General features: G+C 45.7%; 1 protein-coding gene across 7 annotated transcripts in view; it reads left to right on the forward strand.

Annotated features, from left to right (window-relative positions):
• The first annotated feature begins 237 nt into the window (after positions 1-237).
• LOC133355618 (uncharacterized) overlaps positions 238-13,791 on the forward strand; it is a 180,150-nt gene continuing 166,596 nt past the window's right edge. For 4 of the 7 annotated variants that reach the window (XM_061572972.1, XM_061572975.1, XM_061572978.1 and 1 more), the window contains exon 1: positions 251-380. Coding sequence is in view for 1 of the 7 variants with exons in the window: in XM_061572980.1 (XP_061428964.1) it covers positions 249-268 (20 nt within the window). In the remaining 6 variants the exon portion in view is untranslated. Of the gene's footprint in view, positions 381-6,115; positions 6,148-13,791 lie in introns of those variants that run through there. The other 3 variants (XM_061572973.1, XM_061572980.1, XM_061572974.1) reach the window with 3 other exon arrangements.

Genomic DNA, 13,791 nt, shown 5'->3' on the forward strand with positions numbered 1-13,791 from the left:
CGGGTGTTTCTAATTCCACCAATACATTGCAGTTAATTAGCAAATTTTGTTTTATATCTCATATATAGTAGCATACTCATGCTATGTTTAGATTTTTTAAAAGACAAGTTTCGCTGGCTGGATTCCTGTCTGACTGGCGGGGCACGTGCGTCATCACGCACGCATGCGCGGTGACGTCACCGCCGCGTTCGTGCGTGATGACGTCACGTCCCCACCCCTTGCTGATGGCTTTAGGCGGCAACGCAGCGATGAAAAATCATCCCAAATGGTGAAAGTCTTCACGTGTTTGTATTTCGTCTGTTCGTGAACTCTCTTCCTTCAAATACGGCGCCAGGACTTGAGAAGACCTCGTGCCAGGGTCAGGTTATCGTCGCCAATCGGTACGCAAATCGATCTCAAATCGATCTCAAATCGCAGCTCTCTCAATGTTCATCTGGGATCGTGGGACGCGTGACATTTTAATATTCCAGCGGTTCGATGCAGGCCCCAGACGTTCTTCATCCACGGTCAACGTTTATAATCTTAATCCGTGTTATTTTGTAGGTCCCGGACCCCGTGATTGTCTACAGACTAATGAATCTACAAGGTAAACACGTGCAGCTGTTATTAGTAGCTTTTATATGTATACAAACAATGATGTTTGTTTAAATAACGTGAGCGTGACCACGTCTAACGGACGTTGGATGAGCTGCAAGCCACGTGGAGACTTTACGATTTGGGATGATGTAATCGTTACGTACGCGATTACAAAAAAAATGTACATATATATTGGTTTGTACGGTGAAATTTTCATCTATTTTAAAAACAAAGTCCAGAGTATCTGGCGAGCAAATTCCACATTCATTCGGCATGAGCCATTCCATCCAAATATAACGATCACTTGTTGAATTGCCACAAAGTGGTAGTCATTTTAACCACCCCCGAGATGATGATTGGGCCGATTCGAGCGCTGTAATGAACCACCACTCCGGATCACGTTACACGTGACGCTATAAAGTTGGGGTCATTTGCAGGGCATCATTACCACTACTGTACCGTTTAAAGTTTACTTTCAAATGGAAACTCTTCAATTCAAAAGTTAAACGTGAGATGAATGTGGTGGTGGGGGTGGTTTGTAGCAACTCTGTTCATAACACGATGTAACACGATGTTTGTTAGTAAGTGTTATTTTATAATTTGGGGAAAGTCCGGTCCGCGTGCCGTATGAGGCCCGCGAAATCATTTGGTCAGTTCCAGCCATCACATTCGGGGTGAGTTAATTAAATGTTTGACCAAATATAACAGGCAAATTTTTAAGTTGATAATTTTGTATGGCCCGTGAATGATGTTATACATATCCAAATGGCCCTTGGCATGAAAGAGGTTCCCCACCCCAATTGCTTAAGCCTCAAAAGTACAGAAAATGGCTTTGCTTTTGTGACCAGGACTTTATGTGAAGGAATGACACAAATGCACACCACGTTTTCTCATTGAAAATAGGTACATTTCAAAATATCACTGTCCTGGTCACAAAAGCAAAGTTTGTGGAGAATAATAGCCACTTTCTGTACTTTTGAGGCATAAGCAATTAGGAAATAACACTCACTACTCAGGAACAACATTTGTTTTGTCACACATTGATAATCATAATCTTGGTCGTAAGGTCGATCCGTCTTTGGTCGCGCCATAGAAATGTGGACTTTCCATCACTGGCTCATGCATACCAACGGTAATTATAGACTCCTGTCATTATCATCACGGCGTCTTTAGCCAGTCGTCATTATCATTTTGGTCTGTAGAAATTAAAATCCACAACATTTACAATCTCCAACACTCGGGGGTGTGTTGCACTAGTAACGAAATGGCGCGTTCTGTTTCCGTGACAAACCTTACTGATTTGGCCGTGTCGGGTGGTGGCGGGTTTAGCGACATTCATATTTATGCGATCTAACAAAAAAAAACCTGTATTATGGATAAAATTGGTCGCGAAAGCCTAAGTATTAAGTCCATAGCGATCACATTAATTGAGACTAAACCAGACATATCCATGGCATTAGTAGCCTCTCTTAACATCACTTCTCCACTGATGACACCCAAATGTAAACTTGCCAGGACCGTGTAACTCCATCAGCGCAACATCTTTCGTATATCAGAATCTATATTTATAGTGGAGAAATCCGATGAGCTATAAAGCTCTTTTTTAACAAATGTCCAGTAGGGGCGGGTCAGAACGTTACAATAACAAACAATAGAAAAACACAATAGGACTGCAAAGTATAGGAAAGGTAAACAAATCACTAAAATATAATATATATTTTTTTACAAAGTAAAGCCCACCGAGCGATTAGCTTTTTTTTAAGAAGCAACCTGGCCACAAATGATAGCTCAACGAAGTTTGGAAATTTATAGCAGCAGCTGATATAACCTAAATCCATCCCAGCTACCACAGCGACTTCCATACATTTATCCATCACCCCCAGACTTTACAAAGGGCTGGAGAGTGCACTGATCTCGTGATCTCATTCTGTCCTATCTCAATAGGTCTATCTGCAACCCTATCGCCCGCATCCACAGTTTCCTTGCCCACACCGTGTCTGAGACCCTCATTCAACCACCTTCACCAACATCCTGACTCAGCTTGGGCAACTCTTCTACAGTATTTACTCAAAATTCCTCACCGAATTCCAGATGTCTGTAATTCAAAATTCAAGCTGCCACACTTATCACCCGCACCTGTAAACGTGGCCACGTCACCCCATAACTGCGCCCTTTCACTGGCTTCTAATTCAGTAGATATTCTGACGAGCTGTAGGTTATATACTCGTTTACACATGCGTACATGAACAAACATGCTCACTAATTGATAGACTTTTTTAACATCGGCATTGATCTTAGATTCCAAAGAACACAGGATGAGATGTTACTATCCTTTGTGCAAGCACTTCCAAGAGTTCATGAACAGTGAGCCTGGTGAAATTTGGGGAGCGCATCGTCAGTAGTGACCCTTTGGTTCCTAGGGTGTTTCGGCCTTTCATACTATACACCCTCCCCAAAGGCGGCCAGTGACAGGGTGATCAATCCTACGCTTGCGTCCCATTCCCAATTAGTCATAGGAGTTGCCTTGTTGTTGGTAGCCAACATCCCATGGGACTATGCATGGCAGGGGCGTCCTCCTCCCTGAGTCAAGCATTGTTGACTGCATACCTCCTGGCCCTCTCACTTTGGGGCCCAGCTGGGGTCTTTCCTCTTCATCCAGAGCCACTGACTGCTGCCTTCTGCCGCCTCCGATACAGCTTTGATTGCCGAACGCTGGCTCTGGCCCTTAATTCCCAGGTCTCTAAGCAGTCTGGTTGTAGATGTTGCCACAAAACCTCTGCAGCCCACCTCCACTGGTCGGACTTCTGTGTTCCAGCCATGATGCCGTGCTTAGGCAGCTAGATCGGCATAGCGCAGATGTTTTCGCTCATAAGCCTCATCTACTGAGTCCTCCCAGGGTACTGTGAGCTCAATGATGAAGACCTTCTTGAGCGAACGGGACCAGAGCACCACGTCAGGTCTTAGGGTGGTGGTTGCGATCTCCGGAGGAAACACAAGTTGCCGGCCAATGTCAGCTAGCATTTTCCAGTCGCGGGCCAAGCGCAGCTGGTCTCACTCTATTGGTGTAGAGCCGCTCTTCGGTGGTTTAGCCCCTTCGCGGACAAAGGTCGTCCGTAAGGGGTGTGATGCTGCTGGGGGTGGTAGGGAGTTGGTGGCAGCCCGCTTGTCCTCCAGGGCGGACGCAAGGTTTTTAAGGACTTGGTTGTGACGCCAAGTGTAGCGTCCTTGGGTGAGGCTTGTTTTACACCCTGTGAGAATGTGCCTGAGGTTGGCTGGCATGGAACAGAGGGCACAGTCCGGATCTTCACCATACCATTGGTGAAGATTAACTGGTGTTGGAAGGATGTCATATGTTGCTCTGATGGAGAAGCTCAACCGCCTCGCTTCCGTGGCCCACAGATCCTTCCAGCTGATCTTCCTCTTCTCCACACTGTCCCATCGAGTCCACTGTCCTTGTTTGGCAAGAGAGACTGCCTTGGCCCACCTTGCAGCCTCCTCCTGATGGCGTACTTCCTGCACTACCATCTTCCGCCGCTCTGGTGCAGTGGCCTTACTCCAAGCAGCACGGCTAGTTAGCCCAAGGCCTCCTCTCCCTTGCTGAACATGACCCACAATGTCAGCATGTCTGAGGGCTGCTGTTGCCTCCTGGACTGCTTTTCCTGGCCTCCATTTGCGTCCAGTTGCCAAGGTCGGCGCGTTGTTGCTCACCACTGGGTCTCGAGATTCATTCAGTGTCATCTGGAGCCTGGTTTTTGCACACTTGAATTCCTCGGTTAGACTGGTGAGGGGCAGCTTGAGGACACCATCTCCATAGAGGCCTATGGTGGTAAGGCATCGTGGAACTCCGAGCCACTTCTTTAAGTAGCTCGTGGCTCCTCTTTCCATCTTCTCCACTGTTGAGATTGGAACCTCATACACTGCTAGGGGCCACAACACCCGGGGTAGGAGACCAAACTGCAGACACCAGGTCTTTAACTTTCCAGGTAGCTGGGTGTTGTCGATGGACTGTAGGCTACTACTGATGTCTTTGCGCAGCTGTTGCACCTGGTCTTTGTCCTTCAGGCTTGCATCATACCACCTTCCAAGGCTTTTTACCGGCTGCTCAGACACTGTTGGGATTTGGTCATCTCCGATGAAGAATTTCAGGTCACAGAGTACTCCCTTCACAATCGAGATGCTGCGTGACTTGGATGGTTTAATCTTCATACGGGCCCAGCTGATGTTCTCCTCGAGTTTTCTGAGCAGTCTCCTGGTGCATGGGACAGTGGTGGTCAATGTTGTAATGTCGTCCATGTAGGCTCTGAGTGGAGGGAGGCGAAAACCAGAGTCGACTCGCTGTCCACCAGCAACCCATTTTGAGGATCTGATGATAACCTCCATTGCCATTATGAATGCCAATGGAGAAATGGTACATCCTGCCATTATACCTACATTCAGGCATTGCCATGAGGTGGTAAACTCTGAGGTGGTGAAGCAGAACTGCAGATCCTGAAAGTACGACTTCACCAGGGTTGTGATGGTGTCCGGTATGTGGAAAAATCTGAAGGCAGACCACAGGAGTTCATGGGGCACAGAGCCAAATGCATTGGCGAGGTCGAGGAAGACTACATGGAGGTCCCTTTTCTCCACCTTGGCCATTTGGATCTGGTGCCAGATCATGCTGGAATGTTCCAAGCAGCCAGAGAACCCTGATATTCCTGCCTTCTGTACAGATGTATCGACGTACGCATTCCTTTGCAGGTACTCGGCCATCCTCTGGGCAATGATCCTAAAGAAGATTTTACCCTCGACATTCAGTAAGGAGATTGGGCGGAATTGGCTGATGTTCACTGGATCCTTCTCCTTAGGGATCAGGACCCCGCCTGCCCTACGCCACACTTTGGGTATTATCTTCTTTTGCCAAGCTGTTCTCATAAGCCTCCAGAGGAACCTCAGGACGTCTGCTACATTCTTATACACTTTGTACGGGACTCCATTTGGTCCCGGGGCTGATGCTGTTCTTGCCCTTCGAACTGTGTTTTCCACCTCTTTCCATGTCGGAGGGCTGGTCTCAATATGATGTTCCGGGGGTTCAATGGGTGGGATATCTGATGGGATGGCCAGATGTTCATGTCGCTTTGAGTCAAAGTTTGTTGTTCTCAGGTGCTCTTCTAGGTCTTTCTTTGTTGTTTTTAGAACTCCACTTTTTTCCTTCGTGAAGAGACTTTTAAGGAACTTGAAGGGATCTTTATAGAATCGAGTTCTAGTTTGTTCTTTCTTCCTTCTGCGCTTCCGTAGGTTCTCTGCTCTACGGAGGGATGCCAACCGGGTTTTGATGTCAGCCTGAAGTGCCTCTATGCCCTCCTTTTCCACTTCCGAGGCTTTCTTCCACTGTTTCTTAAGCTGTCTCCTTTCTTGAACGAGGTGCTTGATTTATTGTTGCCTCCTGGAAACTGGTGGGGTTGGAACCTTTCTTCCGCCTTTTGCCTCTTGCACTCCAAAGCTTTCTGCCCCGTACTCATAGATGATGTCCCCCATCCTCTCCAACTTCTTCTCCACTGTGCCTCGAAGTTTCTCGAGGGTCAAGGTAAGGTCAGTATTCACTGTTTCCCACAACTTCTTGTCACTGGCACCAGGCCACTTCACATACGGTCTGTGCCCTGGTAGTCTCCTCTCGATTGCAGGTCTCGGAGGCTGGGTGAGTTCCACTCCTGTTGTTGGTTCCACCTCAGTTGTTACTTCGGTGCTTGAGTTTACGTCCTCCATGACAGTGGTACTGATGCACTGCAAACTATGGTTTGCGTCCAGTTGCTGTGCTTCATTCGACTGATTTGATCGCTTTCGCAGAAAGTCATCAATGCGAGGCCTCTGTCTCTCTTTACCCAAACACCCCTTCTTCCCCTGGTGGATCCTCAACCCATGGTGTGATGTAACTTTCCTCCAACCACAGACACATACCTGCATCTGTTTGTGGCCTGCTGTTGCAGCGGAACTTGTGACAGTTGCTGTGGTGTTCTCTTGTGCTGTGCTCTCATTATAATAATCTTGATTCCTATTGGAATTGTGACGGATTGAATGTAGGAAAGTGAATATGATTCCTTTGGAATTATCCCAGCTGTATCGCTGGTACGACTTTTTATTTCATTGTACAGGTATTGTGAGAATGGACAGTTTTCAAATGGAAGCTATATATATTGTAGATTTTGGTATGTGTGGGTGCACAACAATTAAATCTGCTCCTCTACAAATCCAGATACGACTTTACTGAGCAGACTGCCATTAGCGTCTAAGATGGGTCTAGTTGTAATGCCTGCTAGATAGTGGGTGTTAGGACAAAATTGTATTGCAGTATCATATTACTATTCATTAGTTTTTTGAAAAATAAAATTTTATTAGAGTGACAATCATTGGCCATTATTAATCACATATCCAACAGAGCCTTTTAAAATGTACATTAGGTCCACGGATTGTGCCATGCACATTATTCGATAACAATCGCATACAATTTTGTGCTTTTGCATACGGAGTGATATTTTTAGATCACATATAATTGAGGCTATTTCACACCGACTTTAAAAACGTGGACATTTTCCTTTTCAAAGAAAATTACATAGTGTCGTATATTGGCAGGCCTGTTGGTGGCTTTTCAGACGTTAACTTTGCCTGTGTTGTGAAAAGTCGTGCAGCAGGACACGTCCACTTTGGCGAAGATGTTTTTTTCTCTTCTCAAGATGTGTTCTGCACTGCGATTATTCTGTCACGCTATAATTGGGAGTTTTGATGCGTTCAATGTATCGAACTCATTGACATATGTATGTCATTAATGGTTAATCGGAAGCAGCTCATTTTTCGAATTGTGGAATGAACATCGGTGAAACATGCCACGATTTCGCTGTCGGATTTAAACTTTTATTTTTTGCAGACACGCCGTGCACTGCACATGAAGCTAATGTCTATACTGTACTGTATGTAGTGCTTGTAAAGATGTAGGATGTGTACGTTATAGGACTGTACATCAAATATAAACTGCAGCTGTATCAGCATCTACCAAAGGCAATATATTGGTTAAAAGAATAACAAATAATGAAAAACACAATTTTCTTCCAAATAGAACAGAAATATTTGACATTTTTGGCCGACAGGGTCTCCGCAAGGCAAAAAGAGCACACAGCATTTCACTTGCGTGATCTCCCAGTAATCTCTCTGTCTCGAGACCTGCCCGGCCACAAACCTCGACTGGTTTCTGTTCATGGGAAATTGTTTCGTTTATTTGTCTGAACTCACTCCGACATCGTCATTGGATAACGTTTGGAATCTAAATCTCTTTTTTTATGCATACCCCGGCCATTAAAGGTCACAGTCTTTTTGAAGGTTAATGGGGGAGGAGGGCACCAGTGGAAATGTAGGTAGCGTCACAAATAAATAACCAAATAAATGGAAGTCTGTCCTCGTATGCCCTTATACCTCTTTTAAGTTCCACGATTTTAATCGTAATCTGTGGAGTCCAAATTCTGAAGGTAGCTTTTTTGACAGAACATTGAAGGAACCCCGAGGGAAAAAAAATCATCCAAAGTTATTCCTAGCTGCACACTATCCGATCATTTTTATGCCACATCAATAAAAGCATATTTCTCCACAACCTTGCCTAAGGTCTTTGGTTAAGATTTACAATGTTTTATTTTTCTTCACATGCAGACATCCACTACATTTGCTGAGTCCCTTTGTATGTGTGTATGTACGTTATTTTGAATTTTTTTCGCACAATACGTAGCCACCCATGCTTATCTGAGGCGTGCTACCTATACATTTTATTATACAAATTACCTTAGTTTCGTGACTTTATCCACAATGCCTCATGTTTCAGTTGCCCTTTTGCTGTTATAGTATCGTGTTCCTGTTGACCTGCTTTGCTGATGAATTACCCAACACTCTGTTCTCACGTGAACCAAGTCCCACGCAAAATAAAACGATTGCCATCGCAGTGTTGCGCGGATTTCGGGAGGAAGTACCCACCATAATCCACGATTTTTGGTGGATTTCCGGATTTAATATTCCGCGGATTGAAGGCTTTGCTGTAGTGTTGTGCTCTGTAATTACTGCCACACTGTTGTAACCTTGCTGTGCTAAATGTCAGTGAATTAAATGTATTTTGACGTGCTTTCAAATGCGCCGATTCGGCACTTTTGTTGTCAAGGGCAAATACAATTTTTTTTTATTGCTGATTGTGATTATTTATGACGTCTGTTTAACTCTTCATGGTTCTTTCGGTAAAGTCACGTAGAAGGAAAATAATAAAATAATAAAAATAAAACGTAATAAAATAATTCTCACGACGTTTTGGCCACAACGCAAGCAGCCGTCTTCATTTTGTTCGAAGCCTTTTTAGGCCGGTGGTTTGTCTCTCTGCTTAAGCTGCCTGGTAGTAATCTGAAGGTGTGATGTGTGATCTCTGCAGAGAATTAGTGACCACTCGTAGTGTTGTTTTAAAGAGCTAACACTTATTCCAACGTGAAATAGGGCATATTCAAGGGCATCTCCTCTTTGTGGGTGGAATGAGATGCGATTCTCGGGACAAAAATATTTGTTAATGATATCAACGTCAACTTGAATGCGTCGAACGTTGAACTTCTTTCGCACCGTACATAAGCCAACCGTGCAAATCGGAGGTATGCATCCAAAAAGAGAAATGACGTGTGCGTCCTTTGGTCTCTTATGAGCTTACACCACATTGGGATTTTTGCACACAGCGTTTTAATACGGTTTCTTTTGAATATTTGCTGGTTTATTCCAGGATGTTTCTGTTACACGTCGTCGCTTTAAGATGTTCTGTGTTCATATTTTGTTTGTTGCGGTTGCACCCGACTTAAGAGCCACATGGCTCACAGGGCTATACCTAATAAATGAACTTGAGACTTGAACTTAAACCTGAGTTCACGTAAAGCGCAAGGGGTGATGTACGTAATACTTTAGGGTGTGACATGGTACACAGTACACGTCACGTGCAAAAAGCACCGTGCTCGATTGTGTCACCGGTCCATGTCACTTTGGGCCCACAGGAGGTTTTTTACGGACTCGTATTCATTCCCTTGAGGTGAAATCTGTTAATTATTGGGACTGATTGACATTTGAGGGCAGGTGAGGTGCCCTGGTACAAATGCTTCAGACCCACGCTCCCTCCAAATTAATCTTAACAATAATAACTTACGTTTATTAAGGGCATTTCCACGCAAAGCACCCGGGGTGCTGTACATCATAATAAATATAACGTTCGCCAAGGGGAGAGAAAACAAACCAGTCGAGAAGCTCATTTATAGAACCCGAAAGCAAGAAGAGAGAGAATCAATGCGTCTTGAGGCGGGGTTCAATCCACACGGCCGTTATCTCCGAATCGCAAACATCCCTGGGCAGGGCGCCACACAGGGAGCAGCACAACCCTGGGCAGGGTGCTGCACAGTCAGTGAGCAGCACAACACTGGGCAGGGCGCCACACAGGGAGCAGCACAACCCTGGGCAGGGTGCTGCACAGTCAGTGAGCAGCACAACACTGGGCAGGGTGCTGCACAGTCAGTGAGCAGCACAACACTGGGCAGGGCGCCACACAGGGAGCAGCACAACACTGGGCAGGGTGCTGCACAGTCAGTGAGCAGCACAGCACTGGGCAGGGTGCTGCACAGTCAGTGAGCTGCACAACACTGGGCAGGGTGCTGCACAGTCAGTGAGCTGCACAACACTGGGCAGGGTGCTGCACAGTCAGGGAGCTGCACAATACTGAGCAGGGTGCTGCACAGTCAGTGAGCAGCACAACACTGGGTATAGTGCTGCATAGTCAGGGAGCAGCACAACACTGGGCAGGGTGCTGCACAGTCAGTTGAGCTGCACAACACTGGGCAGGGTGCTGCACAGTCAGTGAGCAGCACAACACTGGGCAGGGTGCTGCACAGTCAGTGAGCAGCACAACACTGGGCAGGGTGCTGCACAGTCAGTGAGCAGCACAACACTGGGCAGGGTGCTGCACAGTCAGTGAGCAGCACAACACTGGGCAGGGTGCTGCACAGTCAGTGAGCAGCCCAACACTGGGCAGGGTGCTGCACAGTCAGTGAGCTGCACAACACTGGGCAGGGTGCTGCACAGTCAGTGAGCTGCACAACACTGGGCAGGGTGCTGCACAGTCAGTGAGCAGCACAACACTGGGCAGGGTGCTGCACAGTCAGTGAGCAGCACAACACTGGGCAGGGTGCTGCACAGTCAGTGAGCAGCACAACACTGGGCAGGGTGCTGCACAGTCAGTGAGCTGCACAACACTGGGCAGGGTGCTGCACAGTCAGTGAGCAGCACAACACTGGGCAGGGTGCTGCACAGGTCAGTGAGCAGCACAACACTGGGCAGGGTGCTGCACAGTCAGTGAGCAGCCCAACACTGGGCAGGGTGCTGCACAGTCAGTGAGCTGCACAACACTGGGCAGGGTGCTGCACAGTCAGGGAGCAGCACAACACTGGGCAGGGTGCTGCACATTCAGTGAGCTGCACAACACTGGGTATAGTGCTGCACAGTCAGTGAGCTGCAGAACACTGGGCAGGGTGCTGCACAGTCAGTGAGTTGCACAACACTGGGCAGGGTGCTGCACAGTCAGTGAGCTGCACAACACTGGGCAGGGTGCTGCACAGTCAGTGAGCTGCACAACACTGGGTATAGTGCTTGCACCATCATGGAGTTGTGCAGCAGAGGGCACGGTCACCCGTTGTGGTGGCTCTGCTGCTGGGAACGGGAAGTCCGATTGCAGAGCGACTACGGTTATCTGCAAATACTGTTTGAAGTAAGAGCTCGCGATGCTACCCATGAAGATAAAAGTTCGTAATTTTGTTCAAAATCTCTCCTGCCCCTACTGGACATCTGTGAGAAAGAGCTTGCTAGCTCATCGGATTTTTCCAGGATAAATATTTTTATTTTGAGTCAACAAACGATTTGGTGATATCGTGTGGGAAGTGGTGCACGAGCACAAATAACAACACCCAACGCATTCGTCTTTACCACTTCTTTAACAAGAGAAATACAAAACAGCTGATGTTTTTGCATAGCTGCCCTTCTTCATGCGCTGTGCAGAATTACATGCAGCTGCATGTGCTATGAAGAAGGGCCCTTTCCCGAAACGTCGCCTATTATATATTTTTCCATTTTAGGCTACATTGGTTTTGATTCTAGATTTGAAGGTTTCGTGACTGCAAGGATCCATACAGTAATTTTTGCTGTGACGGTTCCACCTGAAGACGGAGGCTTGTGTTGCCTCCGAAACGTCGTGATTTAAATTATTTGTTTTCCTTTTTAACCTACGTGACTTTACTGAAAAAAAACAAAGAGTCCACATTGGTTTTGACCAACGCCTTCAGTTTTTGGTGATTTTTTTGTTATGTCAGTGTCATGAAGTAACAATGAAGATTAATGTGAAGTTGGCTGTCGTTTTTTCCCTCTCTCATATAGCAAAACTGCAGGATCTTTGGAGAGTAATGCCAGTGTGTCTTGACTACGACACCCAGGCACCTCTGAAATAATAGATTCAGTCAGCAGGGTTTGCTTTCCAGTGTGCACAGAGTCCACCTGAAGTCCGCTCACCAAATTCATATTGGCACCTCTTGATTTGTAGCTTGACTTCCAAGTCATTGATCTTTAAAAGGTGCTTTGTGCCCAGCGTTGAGAGTTCAATTCTGGCACGGAAGACAACACCCTCATGTGCAGTTGCTCGTGATAAAAATGTTCGCAGTGTTTGATGATATTAATGTCCTACAGGCTGTATCACCGTATGAATATTATTGCGTTTGTTTACTCAGGAAAAGCCTCACTGGTGACTCGTTTATTCGAGGAAGGTCCAGCCAAGTGTGTTCTGCATTGGGGTGGGGGTGGGGATATTTACGATGTATAAATTGGGTAAAACATTTGCATCGTCACGCCGGCACACAATGGCCTGCTCCAGCCCAATGATGCCACGGGATCCTCAAGTGTCCACAGTGAAAGCAGAGGGTGCGGCATTTTGTTTGTTTGTGAACGTTTAGTAACAGCGCAGTAACGGTCCTTCGATACGCGATGAGTGAATTAACGAATGAGCAATGACCCCTAGGGCACCTACCCGGAATTGGAACCGTGAACTTCTGTAAATGAGCAGAGAAGGCGCTATCGCCTGGGCCACGTCACCGTATTATCAGTTGGGTATTCAGATAATTGAATAGAGCTTGACACAGAAGAGCTGAATTGGGGGGGGCGGGAGGAAACACTATTGGAAATAAAGCGGTAAAAAAGCAATAATTATTCCAATTAACCTCGTCCGATTATATTGTCACAGCTTTGCAAATTGAGAAAACGTATTTTAAATTCACTCTCCCTGTGTATGCTGCACGTGTAGAGATTAAATTTTTATAATTCCTGAAATGTAATGAATATTTTTTTACCATCACTGTTTTGCCACTTGTATTTTCCCGCTAATGAGCTGATATCAGCATTGATTTGCTTAACAAAGCTCAATAAGCAAAGCCATAAATGGCACGCTTAATTGCAGTGATCTTATCTTAAAGAGACACCAGAATGCAAGATTAAATTACAATGTCAATCGTTCTGATCAATGTAATGTGCTTTGCAAAAAAAACCCCAGCAATTAAGCGACTTATGTTTGGGTTAACGAATTGCCTCGTTATTCTCAATACTGAAGCTTTGTTGTTAAAAAAACTGCAAAGTGATGTTTCGTTTAAAATTCTTTAAAATTAATTGGATTATTACACTTAGTAGCACAGTACGATTTGTTTTCTGTAATTAGCATTCACACACTAATACTTTTGTGTGTATGTATACAGTGGTGTATAGCTAAACTGGGAATGCACAAGCAGTCCTATTATGTGTGTGAAAACTAGACAGATATGGGTCAATTAATCAACAACAGGCTTTATAGTGCTCAAATTGTGGGTTTGGTTCCCATCCAAGGTCAACTCATCACACCAGCATAATCATCTCTATAGGTGTTAGTAGTCGAGCATTATTAGAAGGAGTTCCACCAATTTGTTGAAAGTTAATAGTGTCTGTCATCTGGGGAGTTGTCTGTAACAGCAACATTGACTGCCAACAGAGATTGGCGTTTGCCCCATGCTCATTTTAGCATGGCAACTGTTAATGTTACAAACTACTGTGTCTCGGTACAATACATTTTATATCGTGCGACAATCATCCTTTTGAGGAGTGAATAATATGTAGACAGAC

Source organism: Lethenteron reissneri, chromosome 51 (genome assembly GCF_015708825.2).
Source record: "Lethenteron reissneri isolate LAM-NWPU_2019-01 chromosome 51, ASM1570882v1, whole genome shotgun sequence".
Classification (NCBI taxonomy): domain Eukaryota; kingdom Metazoa; phylum Chordata; class Hyperoartia; order Petromyzontiformes; family Petromyzontidae; genus Lethenteron; species Lethenteron reissneri.